This window comes from Numida meleagris, chromosome 5 (assembly GCF_002078875.1).
Source record: "Numida meleagris isolate 19003 breed g44 Domestic line chromosome 5, NumMel1.0, whole genome shotgun sequence".
NCBI classification, from domain to species: domain Eukaryota; kingdom Metazoa; phylum Chordata; class Aves; order Galliformes; family Numididae; genus Numida; species Numida meleagris.
Window position 1 is genome coordinate 6,049,031 of NC_034413.1, and position 18,484 is coordinate 6,067,514.

The 18,484-nt window shown below is 39.5% G+C and overlaps 1 protein-coding gene across 3 annotated transcripts in view; it reads left to right on the forward strand.

The window, feature by feature from the left end:
* The window catches only part of RAB11FIP2 (RAB11 family interacting protein 2), a 33,358-nt gene continuing 16,022 nt past the window's right edge, over positions 1,149 to 18,484 (forward strand). For all 3 annotated transcript variants that reach the window (XR_002439324.1, XM_021398698.1, XM_021398699.1), the window contains exons 1-3: positions 1,149 to 1,794; positions 12,275 to 12,717; positions 13,417 to 13,879. Coding sequence is in view for 2 of the 3 variants with exons in the window: in XM_021398698.1 (XP_021254373.1) it covers positions 1,442 to 1,794; positions 12,275 to 12,717; positions 13,417 to 13,879 (1,259 nt within the window). In the remaining variant the exon portion in view is untranslated. The remainder of the gene's footprint in view (positions 1,795 to 12,274; positions 12,718 to 13,416; positions 13,880 to 18,484) is intronic.

Sequence of the window (18,484 nt, forward strand, 5' to 3'; positions counted from 1 at the left end):
ATTGTTAAAGATAACATGAGCTTGGACTCAGCCTGTAAAGGGAAACTAATGACTGTGTGCCGAGCAGTGATCCCCAACCTCTCCTGACCTCGGACAATAACTCGCTCAGTGTTGCGTGGTGTGGGCAGCATCATACTTTACTCTCCCTAATGGCCTTCAACTTTAACTTTTTAATTTCCTGTAGCTCAGAGCAGCAAGAGAAAGTTTCCCAAGTGTTTGTTGCTCGCTAACCTGTGGGCTAGGCCTGGGGACACGAGAGGGGAGGAGGATGAAGCTTGGTTCCCTGCTTGCTGTGGGTTACGTGGGTGGGATACAGAACCTTTCAACCTTCACTGCGTGTTGGGTTTTGGGTAGAAAAGACGCTGTGTCTGTCACCCTGCTTACTGGTTACTACATTGACTCCACAGAATCGCACCCTCAGAACACATGAGAGTTATTTTATTATGCTCACTTAAATCAAGCAGAATGGCCAGGGAGGAGTGGGTAAAAAATTAAACAGGTTCCATAACTTCCGCAAGCGGCTCGCACCAGGACAAGGGCCCGAGCTGGGCCAGCCTGGAGCCACCTCGGCCTGCGTGCGAGGGGCTCCTTCCCTCGGTGCTCACGGGGACGGGGCGGTGTGGAGCGGCTCCCTCATCCCCGCAGCGCAGAGCTCTCCCTCCACTCTACAAAGCGCTGAACGAAGGGAGCTGCGGCGCTCAGGCGGAACTTAGCCCCATGCCCGCCTTTCCCTCCCGCCCCGGCCGAGCACCGCCGCCGGGAGAAAGGGAAAGGGAAGAGAAAGGAAGCACCGCCCGCCCCGCGGCCGCGGGGAGGGGGCGAACCCTGCCCTCTGCCCTCTGACCGCCGCCGCCGCCGGCAGCATGGGGAAGGCGGAAGCGGCGGAGCCGGCCCGTCAGGCCGGGCGGCGGCGCGGGGGGAGCGCGGCGAGAGGCTGAGGCGGCGGGAGGGCAGCGCAGCGCGGAGCGGGGCGGCGGCGAACGGGTCCCCCCCCCGCCCCCGCGCTGCCCGCCGCCCTGAGGCGCCGGGAGCGTAAGGGGCCGGCGAGGCCTGCGGGGCCCGCGCTGCAACGGGAGGCTGCGGCGCGCCGGGCCGGGCGGAGGGGCCGTGGGCCTGGGGATGCCCTGGGGGCGGCGGGGCCGGGCGTCCCGGGGCGTGCGGGGAGCCGGGCCCGGGGCAGCGCGGGGCTGTGCCGGGAAGGGCGGCGGGGCCGGCGGGTGGAGGGGCGGCCGAGGACCCGGGAGTCCTGTAGCGATGGAGTCACCCGTCGGGCTGCGTGGGTGGGGGGAGACCTGAGCAGTGGTCAGTGCCTCCTGAGAGAAGTGCTCGGAGAGCTGCGCCCTGGGTTGGTGGCAGGTGCCTCCACTTAAGTGCCCTTACGCAGTAACTTGAGGACTTAGAGACTTTGTTTTGGTTATTGCTGCTGCTGAGAGCTTCAAAGATGATGCTGGCAGAGCAAGCCCAGAAGTGGTTCCCAACTCACGTGCAAGTCACGGTTCTTCAAGCCAAAGGTCTGAAGCCCAAAGGCAAAAGTGGCACCAATGATGCGTACACCATCATCCAGCTGGGCAAGGAGAAGTACTCCACCTCAGTAGCTGAGAAGACCCTGGATCCGGTCTGGAAAGAGGAGGCCTCATTCGAGCTGCCTGGATTGCTCATGCAGGAGAACCCGGACAGATACATCCTGTACCTGATTGTCATGCACAGGTCGCTGGTGGGGCTGGACAAGTTCCTGGGACAGGTGGCAATAAGTCTGAACGATGTGTTTGAGGACAAACAAAGAAGGAAAACAGAGTAAGTGATAGTTGTTTATTTGATTTAATTATGGCTTGTTTTCTTTTGTATACTTGCATGCTGGAGGAGGGCAGAAATAGAAGCCTTGTTATCAAAGTATTTGGAAATTGGGACATTTCTTACTTCTGTAGTGTGTTTGAAGCACCAGGGATGTACTGTTATGTCATTGAATGATCTCTTCCAAAGAGAAGTTCTCTGTAATCACAGCGGTCACCCTGCACGGGGCAGGGCTGTCAATAACATTAACATTATTTGACAGATTATTGTGTACAAAGGGAACTCATTGCAATCTGTATTTCTAATGATTTTTTTTCTCCTTCTGCTCAAGGCAATGTCCCCATTCAACATGTGCCTCAGTTTGAACCATGTATGAGACTCAGTCTCTCTTGAAGCCTGATGTCATTCTTTCTAAAAACGCTTTTCATCAACTCCTGCAACCAAGTGTCTTTAAATATTTTATATTTATGTTTTAGTGGCCAATAAACTGTGACTTATGAAGGCTGTCCATAGCAGTACAGTGCTTTTCTGATCCTGATTAGTCCTAGGCCGTGATCCTCACTGTAGCAGGCCTCTGCGGAGAAGACAGAAGAGAAATTGCTGCTATTGTAGTTGCCTCCATCGTTACATACAGAATCATCTGCCAAATAAAATTGTCATATGCCAGCAAATTCTAACAGTAGAAAGCAAGAAAATAAAAAATATGTGTCATAGCGATGTATTGGGCTGAACAGTAAATGTATCAAACTGTTGTGGGGTTTTGTGACACTTTCTCAACTGAACTAGTAAAATTGTTAGCATCTCTGGTGAGGATATGGTTGCACAAAGGTAGTTGGTACCAGCGTAATTTATGCTTCAAAGTTTATGGGAATAAACTATATAGGTGTAAGTGTACTGTTGGGGTGCCTGTGTTAGTTGTTGGTAGACCTGTCCCACAGAAGTAGCACAAGAACAGCATGGAGACCTCTAGGCTAGCTATGTGTAGGCAGAGGTGTTCTCCAGTGGTTAAAAGTTAATGCCCAGGTGTCTTTCCTCCTCTCCTCTAGAGGTTAATATCTCATCAGTAGAGTAGAAGGGATGCTGTACCCAAACCTCAGCCATTAAAACTGAAGTCTGGTATTTCTTGTGTTCACTGTGGTAGGTTTACGGTAAGATGCTGGACTTTGCATCAAAGTGACTAAGACTCTGGCATCATTTATCTTTTGCTGACTGCTCTGTGGAGGCGTCAACCTCCAGCAGAGTCGGAGCAGACAGTTGGAGACGGCAGTCAGTGCAGCAGCATTAGCCAGATCATGCTGATCAGTGCCTGAAAGCCATCCCAAAACCTGGCTCTGCTTATGCGCGGCCGTGGTTGAGGTTGAAGGAGCACCAAAGACAGGTCAAAGCTGTCTTTGGATTGCTTTTCCTTTTTTTTTTTTAAATTTTTAGCAAAATAGTATGTTCACTGAACGTATAATAGAGAGCAAAGCATCCTTACAGAATCTCTTGTGGGTTTATGGTGTGAAGTAACACACTTTTTAATTGCTTATCTTTTTAAGGGCAAACCAACAGCAGTACAGTTATCTTTATGCAATATGTGGTAATGCCTGTAGCTTTAGGCTCTTAATTTCTTTTACATTGGGTTCAGAAGTTTCAGTGCTCTTTAGACATGGATCTTAAGTACTCTTTAATCATCAGCTGTAATTATCTTGCAAGTCAGTAGACAACTGCTTTAGGTTAAACACCTTGCTGCTCTGCAGGAAAAGGGTGACTGAATAATGTAAAACGCTACTAAAAGTAAAAACTTTGTCAATCTAGATGAAAATATGTATTCACAAGCTGGAGGAAAATACATAAATTATTCATGTATTACTATGAATAATATTTTCCTTTGGGGAACCATACACTTAGCATCAATTTTACTAAAAGTGATGCTGGAGTGTTGCAAAACCATCACAAAAAAAAAGTCTAACTTGCAAAATAGACACAGTGCTTGTTGCAGTTAAGTAAATATGCAGAGCCTGTCAGTATTTTTTATAGGAAGTTTTGTTTAGTGTGGTTTCACGTGTGTTCTTTATTCCTTCATTTCTTTCTCTGAAGTGTGAGAGAAGTGCTCACGCTACGTGCATGTGCAGCGATGCCTCCCCAGGCTGCCACAGAACCCTGCTGAGGCTCTCCAAGCTGCCCGTGAGCCGTACTGCAGGAGGCTGGGGCCCCTTGGGAGACTTTTACAAACAGCCTAAGACCTATTTTCAGGAGTTACTTGAGCACTTAAGATTGCAAATCTTATTAAAAGTTGATGGGTGTTAGGCTTCCAGAGCCTAACAGCCCTACTTGTAAAAGTCTTATATAGATGTAAAAGCGTGGCTGGGTGGTTACTGGGAACTTGGACAGCGTTTGCTCTCACTGCCGGTTTAAATTCTTACGGGGTAGAGCCATTGAAAATCCACTTTTCCTATCGAGGTCTGTATGTGCTTAGAAACCTAGAAAAAAAAGGAAAATTATTTTGGAAAAAATAATTCAGTCCTCAAGGGTTCAGATGTTTTTGAAAAGTTACCATGGTTGTCTACTTCTCGTGCCTTCGTGCAACACGTGGTTGTTGTTGCTGTTTCTCATAAGCGCAAGTTGGAGAGGTAGATTCAATATTTGTATGTGGGAGGAGGGCAGACTTTCAAAAATACATTCACAAATGTGATCCCAAACAAAATGCTCTTTCTCTTTTCTCTTTTATTAAATCCTTTTTGATAGAAAATATCCCTGGTCCTGAGTTGGCAATAAACAGAAGGTAATATATTGGAGCTGAAGAGCATCTAGCCGTGACTGCGGTGTGGGAACTGAGATACCCAGTGCCTTTTAAGACTGAGTCCAATGTCTTTATTACTGAAGCTTTCTGATGGTTGAAAGCTGTACTCATTGTTTCAGAAACACTAATCTGTTTTATTAAGCAATGTTTTTCCTTTCAAATATGTTCAACAGGCTTGCGGTGTTATTAAATCCAGAGTTATTTTCTTATGTTGATGTAACCTTAACATTTCTTGCTTTGTTTGGGGATGAATGAGATCCAGTTATTTGATGAAGTGTCTATTGGTAATATTTCTACTTTTTAATATATTTAATAGCTTCCTCTTTCCAACACAGCTGTACATATGGTGCTGTAAGAGACAGACTCAAGAGTCACCGGGGTATTGCAAAAAAGATATTTAATATTCTGCACAATGCTGAATCCTGTCAGCAATTCCCCAGAGCTTTTTTAGTAAGGAGGTATGAGAAGTGAAAGCTACCAGCTGATTCTGAATTCCTAGAATTGAAGAGTGCGGGGTGCGTGACATTCAGCTTTTTGTATCTTTTTTATTTCATATTTTATAATTTGGAAGCAATACATTTACAAATTCACCGCAACTTGAAAAGCATATTGGAGAGGAATAATCCTTCTTCCTCTGTAACATTTTTTTTGCTTGTTGCTTGTGACACCATAAGAGGAAAGCTTCCTACAGCAAAGTTTTTAGGCAGAGGCCTTGTGGTAAGATTTGCTTGTCATGTGTTCTAAGAAACTTGCTCTGGAACAAGATGTAACGAAACAAAGCAATGTACCTACTATAGTTTGATAATGAAAATCCTGTATGCAGCCTTTTTCTTCCTAAAACTGGTGATTTTTCAATTTCTTAAAAGTGAAAATTCCTGGATCAGTGGGATGCACAAGTGGCTCGGATGGGCACTCATTAGGTTTCTTCCAGGGACCTCAGCCAAAATATGCAGGATCCCAGCTTATTTTTTCTCTGTCTTGGTGGAAAAAGTGCCATCACGCTGTGGTACCTTTCAGTGTGTGTCTCTGGCAACTGCTGTAGTTAGAAATGGGCAGGCTCTTTAACTTGGTCTGTTCTTTTCCCCAGAGTTGAAAGCTGGGTCCAGATGCTGAGCGTTTTTGCTGAGATGTTTTTAACTATTTGAAAAGCGTGGGAGATGGGGCTTTATTGGAGATACACTGAGCGTAATTTTTCTGATCTTAGATTTCTGCCATCTTTTAATTGTTTGCAGGAGAGTCCTGTGGCTTTTTTTTCCTTTTTTTTTTCTTGGTAAATACATTTTGTTCTTTTTCTGGTGTTCTAGAATAAATGGAGCTCTTCTGCTTTTGCACTTGAAATGATGTTAAATTAATCTGTAGTTTTAAAGCATGTATTTGTAGAACAGTATGTATTTGTAATTATTTCAATTCAGTTATTATTCGTCATTGCCTTAATATTGCCAGTGGCTGAACAATGCATAACACGAACCAAATTTTTAAATTACCGTGGAGTAAAAAATAGCCATTTACTGATGTGTTTTAATTTACTGCAGTATTTTTCAGTAGCTTTTCTTAATGAGTGTGCTCAGTTTTTTTCTCCTACCTGCTAGTGTGCCCTGCAATAGAACAAATAATTTCTGCTAGCTTTTAGCACCATGTTACTTATTTTGTCAGCACTCACTTGGTCCTTGTTGCCCTCTAACTCCACCCTGTTTATTGCCCATTCCTTCACTAGCTTTCTTGGAGAGCTAATTTTATTCCATGTTCAGCTGATGTAAGATGCAGCACTCCTCTGGAATTCAGAATATAGAGGGAGGCAGGCGCTGGTAGTTATTGCTTCTTTCAGAAATTTTGTTGGAGGAGACTTATTTGATTTGTGACTTAATTCCTCCTATCCCTGGTTTCTGTAATACCTCAGCCTCCCCTTCTCACCTCACAGCAGTTTTGACAAAAATGTTTATTTGAGCATAATACAGTAAAGGAATCTTGGCCTTATCTAAGATGTTTCTCCTCTGCTGACATTGATCATATAAAATAATCACGAGCAACTCATGAAATGAATTAAAAAAACTAAGGAGTGAACTCAATCAATACCACTCTATTATAAGCACTTCTCCTTACGACTGCTGAGCTTCCTGAAAGGTATGAAAACGTGCTGACTTCCTCCAAATTAATGTGAATTCCTTCTTGGCATCCCCCCCTCTTTTACAGAAAGGTTCCCCTTCCATCGCCTCTGCCCTGCCCGCATCCACAGCAGCAGAAGCAGGAGGCTCACGAGTGGGTGGCTTCAAAGGCAACTTGAGTGATGAGTAAGCAAACAGCCGCTGATAAACAGGTTGTCATGGGCTCACTGCTTGCTGATGAACAGTGCTTTTTAAAAATCAATACACAAGAAATAATCCACGGAAGTAATGAATAGCCTGGATGGTCCATTCAGTTTTGCTCTGTTGCTTTCATGGTAGCGCTCAGGAAACAAAACAAAAATGAGGAAGTTGGGGGGGAACAGAGGAAAGATAGAAAAGCAAGAAGTGGAGCCTGGTTGTAGCTTTATGAGATTATAGCAGTATTCTAAAATGATCCAGCAGTGTTCCCAGCATTTACATTTCGGCAACAAATGTGAGCGTATACACTGAATAAGTCATAATTCTGACTCAGAGTCTGAGTGCCATCTGGATTGAAATGCTTGCACTCCATTTTCTGTGCACACACACGCTTGCACAAAGCTGCAATGACTGGCCTTAATTCTCATCGCTTCAGTTACTTTGTGTCTAAAATAAAAGTTTTCACATGTCATTTTTAAGCAAAATAATAACTAGTGTAAACGAAGACCAGATAATTACTTTGATTCCAGCTGATGTTAGCGAGCCCCTTAGTAAGGGCATTGTGGTGTGTGTCAGTTCCCATATGTTTTGTGGTGTTAAATGTCAGTCTGTAATATTTATTTTTAAACTCTACTTTGTATATCTCATTTCATTTGGCTTCCAGAAAGTAATAGTATTCATCTTTGTGAATGTCATCACTTATCTTAATAAGTAATCCGTTTTCTTCATTTCCCCTCGTACGCTATATGCCATTTTCCTACTTCTCCGTCTCTTTGGCCAGTCTCTTGATATGGTGTCTAATTGACTTATTGGGGAAAAAAAAAAGGTTTCTGAATTTTTTTATTTAAATTAATTTGCTGCTGATGAGTATGTTAGATGGTTCTTGGCTTTAAATGTTTTTTACCCATTAGCTGGGTAAATCTAACATTTGTGTTAGCAGGATTTTGTGAAGTAAATGTCTTCAGTCTACCTAACTTGAACATATATAATCTAATATGAAGTAGCTGATGGTCATGTTCACTCATTGGGATTTTGATGATCTTTTTAGGGCTAATTTTACAAATAGCTGCTGACTTCCTTGTAATGGTGTAGCTGAATTGCTTAGTAGATCAGGCTGCTGGTTTTAGCTATAATATCAAGGTTAGCAGCCTCATAGGTGCTCTGATTGCTTGGCTTTTTGCAGAGTTCATTCAGTGATTTGGGACTTAAAATCAGGATTTTGCAATAAATCTTTGAGTATAACTTAAAAAATTCAGCAAAATGACATTAGATCAACTCAGTAGATGTTTACAGAGTGAAGGCAGAGGAATGTATTTGAGAAGCAGTGAAATAAGGGAGAAAATTCCTCTGTTAGTTCACCTCTTTGGCACTGGCAAGGAAACTGAGTCAGAAGGTCCTGCCAGCACGCAGGGTGAGTTTATATTATACTTACAAAATAAAGATGATCAGAAACCTGTGCAAGCGAGGGAAAGCCCACTAGCACACTCAAAGCCATATGAGAAAAAGAAGCAATGGTTGTTCTAATGGAAACCATAGGGAAAAAGCAGAAATTAGAGGGTATATGGACGTTGTCCTACAGAGCACTGGAAGGTGAGAGCAAGCAGCACGAATGTGATTCAGAAGGCAATAGGGCTTCCTTTGAAGTTAAGAAAATTTGCCAGACTTCGTACAAGGTCTGTTTAAATAAAGACTGTCTGCAAGACTGGATGTAATATTTGGTTATTAAATAAAAGGGCATCTGCTCTCATAAAAGCCACCCTGTTTTTTTTCGTGTGTTATTGGCTATTTTCCTACTTTGTGCAGGCTTTCTATAGAATAAGCTTATGGCAGCCTGACAAATGGAGTATTTATTGTGGCTAAAAGTACTGTAAACAAAACCAAAATAGCAAGTTTTATTGGCATTTATAATACATTACAATTTTTTAAATTGGCAGTGGTATAGTGGAATTTAGTATTTTGGGACCCAAATGTTATCTGAAAACAGTGGACTTCATTTTCCAATTCTTTTTCTATTATGTACAGTACTGTTTTTCTATTTGTTGCTCACGCCCATGTGTTGTAGAAACAGATTCTAATAAGAAACATTTACGGACTCAGTTACTCGCTCATGTGCAGCTCCACACAAATGCATTCCTTGCATTTGTTCTCATCTGTTTAAAAAAAAAAAAAAAGTAATAATTGTCTTTGAATTTGAAGAAAATCATTGAGAGTGCTTCTCATATTGTCTTGTATGAGCAGAAGCATATGGACCCTTCATTATGAGTGAATCAACATAAAATCTCCAACATAACAAAAAAAAACCCACCTCCTTTACATGCCTATAATGACTGGATATATGTGTTTTATACATAAACCTGACCCAGCAATCATTCTTCAAATAGAAATTCCATTGAAGTCCGGAGGAATTTTGCTAGAGTAGAGAGTTTATGATTAAATTCCGTTGGGACCAGAAATGGTGTAGAATGTGGTACCACCACGTACAGGGTCCAGTCCCCTACATGTCTCTACTATCTTATTAAAGTGAGAAGAGTTACTTTGTTTTCCCAGCTGAACTTATTTTGGTGTGAAGTCCTTCAGAGTCTGCTTTAGACTTATAAGCCACGGAAGGCAATGGAGTGGTTGTGTACTGAAGTTCTATGGACGTGGTGAATATCAAAAGAGCACGCGTGCATATGTCACTGTTAATTGTTGTATGTTAATGAACAAGTAGATGTTGATGGTAGCACAGAGTTGTTAATTCATGATAAGAATGCCAATAATTGGGTTAAATTCAGTTTTAAATGAAAAGGCTTTCTTCAACACAGCAAAATCTTAAGCAGTTGTTATTGTTCTAAATCAAGTTAGCCAGAGTCGTACATCAGCTTGAAGTTTCAGTAATTCCTTACTAGAAACATGAAAATTCATGAATTTTATCAGAGATACTGTATGAATGTTTAAGAGATAGGAGGGAAAGGGAATACATTTCTTTACAGCGTAGGGTGAGCTAATAAATTTGAATGTCAAAAAATGAAGTGCTCTCTGTCTGTTAAGCCTTCTAAAACATCTGTAAGCCTTCTATGTATTTATAGTTAGGGACAGTGTAAGCAATCCTGCACAAGACTTGCTCAGTGTTTTTTGGTGGGTTTTTTTTTCTTTTCACACAGAGCAGACCTTTGGAAATTTATAAGCAGGGGCTTGCTTATTATGTATGTGGGGTTTTTTTTCATTGCTATTATTTTTTTTTCAGAGAACATAAGAACATATTTTCTTTTAAACAAAATAGTCTAAGTTGTCTTTCCATTTTTCGTGATATCATAAAAAAAAGATTTACTCCTGTTTCTGTTGTATATGTTTCCTTTAAAGACTCTGTAGATGAATTAAAGAGTTTCTGGAATCAGTTACCAAGAAGTGAAATCTTAGTAAGTAAAATGAAAAACAATCCCGTCTTCTTCAGACACTTGACATTCAGGTTTTGCATTTCGTATAAAGCACATAAATGAAATTATCTCACAACAGAAGGAATACTATTGTCCTAAGAGTTGAATTGTCCTTCATTAATGTCCTTCCTTTTTGAACTTCTTGATCTCTTGGTCTGGGATCAGTGTCAGGACAGAGATGATCTGATATTTCTTAATTACTCTGCTTTAGTGTGGCATATAAAATCTCTTGGATATCACAAGGCAACAAAATCACAATGCTCTTTATCCTTTCATTATTTCTTTGGAAGGTCACCTTTGTCAACTCAAAAAATAGTATATCTCCCTGAAAACTTGATTTCTGCTGTCACCTTTAAAAATATTTATGAAATCTGAAAGGAAATTGAGGGCTATTTTTCTCCTTCCCTGACCTTGTTTTGTGTATTTGACAGTATTGAATAATGTATGTATAACTGCATAATCAATTTTGCATCTGTGTTGATAGGCAATTTCATTTCTTAGTCTCCAGTTCAAAAGTTACTTCATCATGATAATGTGCTCTTCTGTTGGTGTGCGTGCATGCATTTCTACTGACAGTGTGTTCCCAGAAGGAGTGGTAATGCAGTAACTGGAGGGTGTTGCTACTTGATATTTAGGTGAGCCTTTTTACTCATCTAACTTCTGTAACCAGAGAGCTAGAAATATGAGTTAGAAATGGTTAGATAATTTCAAAATTAATAATTCTGTAAAATTTGTGAGAGTGATTTTTCCAAGTCTTGTAGTTCAGCATCTCCTTGAGGCACGTGGAAGAACTTGTCCTTTGGATGACTTGTCCTCCCCTCACCAGGCCTTCATAGGGAGGCTGAGAAGTAGTGTATTTCTTTTCCTTAATGGTGCCATTTAATAGGCATCATTTAATATTTTTCATGTGTGAGAAGAAATGTAAGAAAAACTCTCATGTCCTCCAAAAGGAGAGAGAACAGAAATGAGAACATACGCAGATGGGTTTAGAGCACTTCTGTGCAACTGGAAAATTGGAAATGTGCCCTGGTGCCCCTTTTGAAATAGGAAGAAACTACTGATGATGAGTGGGGAGAAGGTCAGTCATTCACTTAGGTAAGGCTGTGGAGGGCGGACTAAGTCTTAATTCTACTGCTGCGTCCATGGGGCAGAGGAGCATGATGGTCAAGTAGTCAGACATCTGGTTAATGATAAAGCCTTTGCTGAAACTGTGAAGAAGCACACATCTTTTTGAAGCAGGTGACCTCAACAAGTGAAGTTTTGGATCATGCTTCCAAAGCCTGTGGAGATGCTGCTGAAGTTAATCCTACCAGTTACCTGCAATGAAAGGGCAGTGTTGGATACACTGATGCTGTTCTGCCACTGGTGTTTGTGACAGGGGTTGCAGCTGCAAAACTGAAATGATGGTCGAGTGTAAATCATTCTAGGGTCTTGGATATTTCCTTATTAGTGCAGTTGACAGAAACCATATCCAATAGTTAAGAAGAAGGGAGAGAAGGGAATAAAGTTTGCTAGAGTGTATACCAAGGCAAAATCAAATGGTTACTGAAAAAAACATATGGCCCATAGTAAACATTCAGGTAATGCTTATCTGGTAAATAAAAGCCACTTGAATAATACCACTATTCCTTAAATATCTCAATAACATTTATTTGTTTCTATAATAAATATTAGGTACAAACTCTTCTTTGTAAGCAGGTGCAACCCTGTTAGCTTCAGTGACGTTTAGTAAGCTTCCGCTGAGTTAACTTGGGTTCTTGAAGTGAATAGAGCAGAGAGCTTCCTGCTTCCTAATTACTGCATGTATCCTCTTCCAAAACCAAGTGTGGACTAAAAAGTTTTTCAATATGGGAATATTTTGATTTTTGGTATGGAATTTGATTTTCATATTTTTAATTATACTAGCCAGACATTAACCAACTAACTAGATTTTAGTTGCTAGCCTCCAGAGAACAGAACTTAACTTGCTCTTTTTCTCATTTAAGGTGGTTTCACCTAGAGTCCAGACAAGGGAAAAGAACCAAAGACAGAGGAGAAATAAAGGTCAATATTCAGTTTATGAGGAATAACATGACAGCAAGTATGTTCGATTTATCAATGAAGGACAAAACCAAATCCCCTTTTGCTAAGCTAAAAGACAAAATGAAGGGTCGAAAAAATGACGGGACATTTTCAGATACATCATCTGCTATCATTCCAAGTACTCACATACCTGATGCAAACCTAGAGGTGTGTAGTGGTGAAGTACAAATGAAATCAAAACCAAAAAAACCTTTCCTTTTGGGACCTCAGAGGCTATCTTCAGCTCATTCGATGTCGGATTTAACAGGATCACATGTCTCCTCAGAAAAATTAAAATCCAGCACAGTTGGCTACTCTCATCTGTTCAGGCGTCAGCTAGAATCTTTTGGTTCAGTTGATGAAGGCGGTAAGTAAAACTCATGCTACTCAATCGTGACCATTACAATTCACTGCTTCTAGAGCATGCAGAAGTCCGTGTCTTTAGTTTATGATTTAATTATGAGGCCAACAAGTAATGAATTATTGCTGGCCTATTTTTTCACTTTCATTGGTTGGAAGTAACTTGTAAATACTGTTAAGAGTGTATGGAATAACTTACATTGGTCATAATGTATTTTTAATTTTTCTCATGTCCTCATTTGAGAGTATGTTGTAATGAAACATATTCAAGAGAGAACTCTAGGGAAAATAATATGTTGTGAAGAATAAGTCTTTTTAAAAAGTTAAAAACACCAAATCACCAAAGTTTTAAACCCGATTTATACAAATAATTGTAAGTGCTTTGCATTGTTTAAAGTTTTTACACAATAGATTCCTGTCACTTTCTGGAATGCCACACTAGCTACAAATGTATTCCTTAGAGAACCTAGTTCTCATACAGAAAGTAAAATTAAAAAAAAAGCTGTAGTTTCTTCCTTAAACATTCCAATACCACAAAGACAATGCCGCAGCTGTTGATATTTTAAAAATAGTTTCGTTATCCGAGGGTGTGTAAGACTGAAACTCAATTTCAAGCCTTCTATACCGAAGCTAAAATGGTTTCTGTGTGTTATAAACTATGCTGTAGTATCTCATCAATAACATACTAATGACAGATCATTTGCAGGGAGTCTAAAGTCTCCGCATAGAAGGACATTAAGTGTTGATACGTCCAAAATGAACCAACTTGACAGCACAGCTGATGAAGCTCCTCTGGAACCACATAATGACCCATTTACCAACGTGAGTGCTTCATTACCCCAAAAATTTGCTACACTGCCACGACAGAAGAATCCATTTGAAGAAAGCCCAGCAACATGGGATCAAAACATAAGTCTGTTTTCCAAACCTGTTGACATCAAAAAAGAAATAAGAAAAGAGAAAAAAGAGAAAGTTAGTCTTTTTGAAAGAGTGACTGGCAAAAAAGATAGCAGGAGGTCAGATAAACTTAGCAATGGGGGATCAGAGAGCTCTACTGACTTGAAATCACCAAGTGCATTTGGTGAAACTCATCAGGAGAGTTTTGATTATGAGTCGACTAATCCGTTTATGACAAACTTCAAGCCTACAAGCATGTTGCCATCTTCAAGGTAGGTTTTGGCTGTATTTCGATCTGCTATCTGGAACATGTTATATAAATGAAAATGTGAAGTGTTGAGGGACTCAGTCTTTGTGCTTTATATTGTATATTTATATAGTTGCTAATCCATTACTAAGTAGCATTTATGAACCTTTAATGCAATTTAATCTTTTCATTCTATATTTTATTTAGAAGTTGCATTTATATTAGTAAATGAATTAGTACTGTGACTCTTCTTGGGTTTGCATATGTGGAAAACCTTGCTCATTGCTAGCTATTGCACTATGTTAAGACTAAGACAAAATTTTAAAGGGAAAAGTTTTAATTGTAAGGGTAAGATGGAACAGAATAAATAAGAGATTTGAGTAATGAAAGCAAATGCTTAGGAAAAAATGGGCTTAGATTCTATATGTTAAACCATAAGAACTAGAGACCATTCTGTTTCTAAATGGGAGCATCTGCCTGGGCCCTTATCATGACTGGAATCATTTGGCTCACTGTAGCTTTCCTGAGTTCATGTGTATTCAAGGCCTTATAGCAGGCAGCAGTTTATATGCGAAACAAAATGACTTGAGTTACAGAGGTTCATAGGAAACTTTGATTTAAATAATCTATTTTAATCTTTGTTTGCTTATCAACAGTTTTCTTGTTTTCCTTAAATAAATATATATATATATATATATATATCCAATATTTCACTTCACTTCTGGCTTTAGTTTACTAGATAGACTATATACATATATGTATATGCACACACTACATATTCTATAACCAATATTCATGATTAATCAGTTAATTATTTAAGAATGTAAATGAAATAAAATATTTTTGTACATTAATGTCAGAAATTAAATAACAGATCTATCTTATTGTATCCCAACTTCTTTTTTTTCATAGGTTAGAATATATGCACTTCTGTTTTAAACTTAGAGTCATTTTCTCAACAGAACTAATCTTGGTTCTGAATTGGATAAACTGAAATGGGCCAACTATAGGGAAGATTAGTTTGCAACAAGCTCATACAGACTTCAGTGACTCATCTTCTTAGTGCCTCCTACAAGTCAAGCCAGTTCTACTGTCTTAAATAACATATTTACAGCCAGTCTCTTAGAATATTATTTATTTAATAAAGGATTTCTCTAGATTAAAGTGAGGTTAGGATGTAGCTTCGTTTGTCAGAAGTTAAACTTTCATTTAAATAATCTCCTTTAAGCAGAACTAATTTAAATAACAATTAAAATTACATAGCATTTAATATTTTTTTAAATGAAAAAATGTGTTCGGGCAGATGCTAGATATCAGTAGTGAAATCTTTTGAAGTTCTCAAATGCAACAGATCTTGATAAATATAAATCTTAAACAATAATCATGATGGACTTGTTTTTTCTTTGTTTTGTAATTAAAAAGCTCATCACAGTGCCCATTCAGAAGGGTTCTAGTCATTTGTTCCCCCTTCTTGCGCAAGTCTCTTTTACTAATTCTTGACTTTTATGTAAACATAGCTACTTGTCTTATCAAAAGTTTTTGTTATTTCCAAAAAGCCAAAAGTAGAAAACAATATGACCATTTTAATAAGTCAGCCACTCTGGAATAATATCTGTCATGCAATAATTCATGTTATAAGCTCTCAGTTTTTATACCCTCCACTATTATGGTCTATGAGCATCTTTTAAAAATAAGTTCACTTTCTTTCATATGTATCTTGAACAACGATTTTCTTTTGAAGTAGAAACTAATTCAAAATGTGCATATTTAATAAGTTTACAGTTTAAGTTTACATTTTATCTGCAGAGGATTTGTTGAATAGAATCCATTTTTAATTTTTAGAATTAGTAATACTGTGAGGAAGGAATTGTATGAATCTGTGAGCACAAAATAGATGAGGTTGGGTAACAAATTCAGTATGCAGGAAGCACGCATGGGATTTTGTGTTGATGTTTATTTACTCTGCATGCTATTAAGCTTTTTGATGGATACCATCTTGCAAGTAAAACAGGTGGTACGTTTTAGTAAGGTGTGTCCAAAATCAGTGTTCTGAGGTGGGTGAGGAGTTTGCTTTGCAGTCCATCTCCTGGTTATCCTTTTCTAGCTATGCTTTGCTTTGAATGATGGAACGGCCATGAATTCCTGTCTGATGCAACTGTACAGGAAGATGTGTGGTTAGGGCCTGGGACCAGGCTGGGGTAGTGGTACAAACTGGAGGAAGAAAACAAGAAAATTCCACACGCTCCCTATACACCTCCTTATCCCCAAACCCACAAGCCACTAAAGCAACCAGTCCAGGCCAGAAATATGTATAAATAGATTAATTAAAACCTTTTAATATATATTTATGCCTCAAGTCTGCCACAGGAGACTTGTTTGTTTCCTTTTTCCCTCTGTCACCTAGTTAACAAGACCTTGCAGGGCTTATACAACCTCTGGAGTATAATCCAGTCTTTATGAACCATCACTATATGTTTACCTTGAACTGAAGATGCCTCAGTTTGGAGACACCTCTGTACATCTGTACCTCTTTTCTTTCTCTTTTGTTCTCGTTTAGTTTCAATGAGTCTTCTCTCCCTGATCCTTATGTCTTTTGTTTGGATTCTTGCCTCCCTGCATGGCTGGGATCTGTAACCTACGTATTAACCTCACCTGTCTTTGTAATAATAAACATTTCAGTAGTCATCTCTTTTAATCAGCATGTTTATAGTCATCATCATCATTAGAGGCTCCTACTCCTACTTGTATCATTTCTAGATTTGTTTGCTTTTTTAATTACTATTTTTATCAAGGTCAGTTTGGTTAACTGCTTTAGGACATCGGACATTTGACTTGCTATTGGCCTGGCTATTAATCTTTAAGAGCAAGGTGGCAAATTTTAGGTTAGGAATCAGTGGATGTATAAAAGACTGTCAATGGAACTTGTGGTTATGCATTTCTGTTCAAACGTTTTCATTGCTGTATTACCGTTGTTCTGTATTTGCCATGAAGGCAAAGACCACTTTTGTCAGTAGCCGAAGTTACGAATCTGGACGGCATTAAGACGGCAGAATTGTGGACGTGCATTCCTTTCTGCAAAATGGCTGGGGCAGAGGGACAGATTGGACATTGGTGGGCAGCAGCATCTCTAATCACTGTAATTAGATTTGCTAGGAGTCAAAGCTCCCGACTTTCTGGGGGAAGATTATTCTTCCAGTGCTCAAATGTAGAATAAAGCAAAGAATCTCAAATGGTTGGGAACAGGTGAAAGGATGAGGTTGTGCTTTAATGCCCAGGCAAGAAAACGCAGTTCTTCTTTCCCATGATGGGAGAAAAAAAATGATAGTTTCTTCTGTTGCTAGCTGCATGGCCATGCGTTTCTTGATCCTGATATCTCTATACAGTGAATACCATCATAAATCAGCTTTTCAGCAAGTTTGGGCCTTGGGTCTGGCCTCAAGTCTATCCGAATTGATTTGATCTGGTAGTCTTGACCAAGCAACCATTATGTGCAGAGCTGCAGCTCATAACATCACTGACTGCAGGCTAGGGGAGTTCCCCAGCAGAGCTTAATATTATCTTTAAATGCATTCACTAACAATTAGTTCTGTTGTCTTGGCTTTCAAGTAGTTAATTTGTAGAGCCACGTGGATTTTGTATTGAATACAGTTGCAGAAATTGACAGTAATCCTTGAAAACAAAGATTTTTTTTATTTGCAGTGACCAAACCTTATGCATCATTTCTCAGAAATTGTTTGTGTTTAGGAAAATACACGACAGTAGGCTAATAAACTGATGTGAAAATTTCTCAATTTACACCACTTGACAAGTGCTAAGAGAAAAGCATCTTTAATTTTAATGTGTTATTAGGACCTTTTTAGAGAGATTGGACAAGTTATTAACAAGGTCCACTGAGACAGGAGACGGGTAATTAACAAGACCTACAGAAAAGGAGTTTAGGTAATTAACAAGATCTTAGGCACTGGACACAGGGAAACAAATAGTCCAATATTTAAAGCTGACAGGTTGTTACTAGTCTGATCACATTCCAGATCTCAGAATCTGGGTTGATAGGTGTGAGCTCTCTACAAAACATGTGTAGTGTGTGTATGTGTGTCTTAGATAGATAGATGGTTTTTTCTCTTTGCAAAAAAACGTAAGTGTGTATATATATAGGTACATGTATACATGTAGAGAGAGATACATTAAATAAAAATAACTTACAAAATAGCACTTCCCTAACATAATTAAAATAAAATAAAGCTTGTGCTGCATACTGAATACTGGTTTCACTTTTTGTGAGGTTCCAGCAATAAATATGTTATGTTCTAAGAAGTATGGAAGGTGGAATTAGTGGGGGGAAAACAGGCATATCTTACTGGGATTCACTGTAGCCAGTATGAATAATGCTCATATAAGCATCAGTTATTGGCCAGCTGGAGCCTAAGGAACAGCTGATGTTAAATTCTAGTAATTATTAACATTTAGTATATGTGGTGATCAACCAATTAGAGAGTCCATTGCAAAACTATGTGTTGCTCTGAGCTTCCTACTGCTTATTGAGCTATGTTGGTAGAGCTGGTGCCTGACACCAGTCAGTTGGCCTTGTAAAGTAAAATGTGTTAGTTTAAGCAAGAGTGAAGATAGGCTA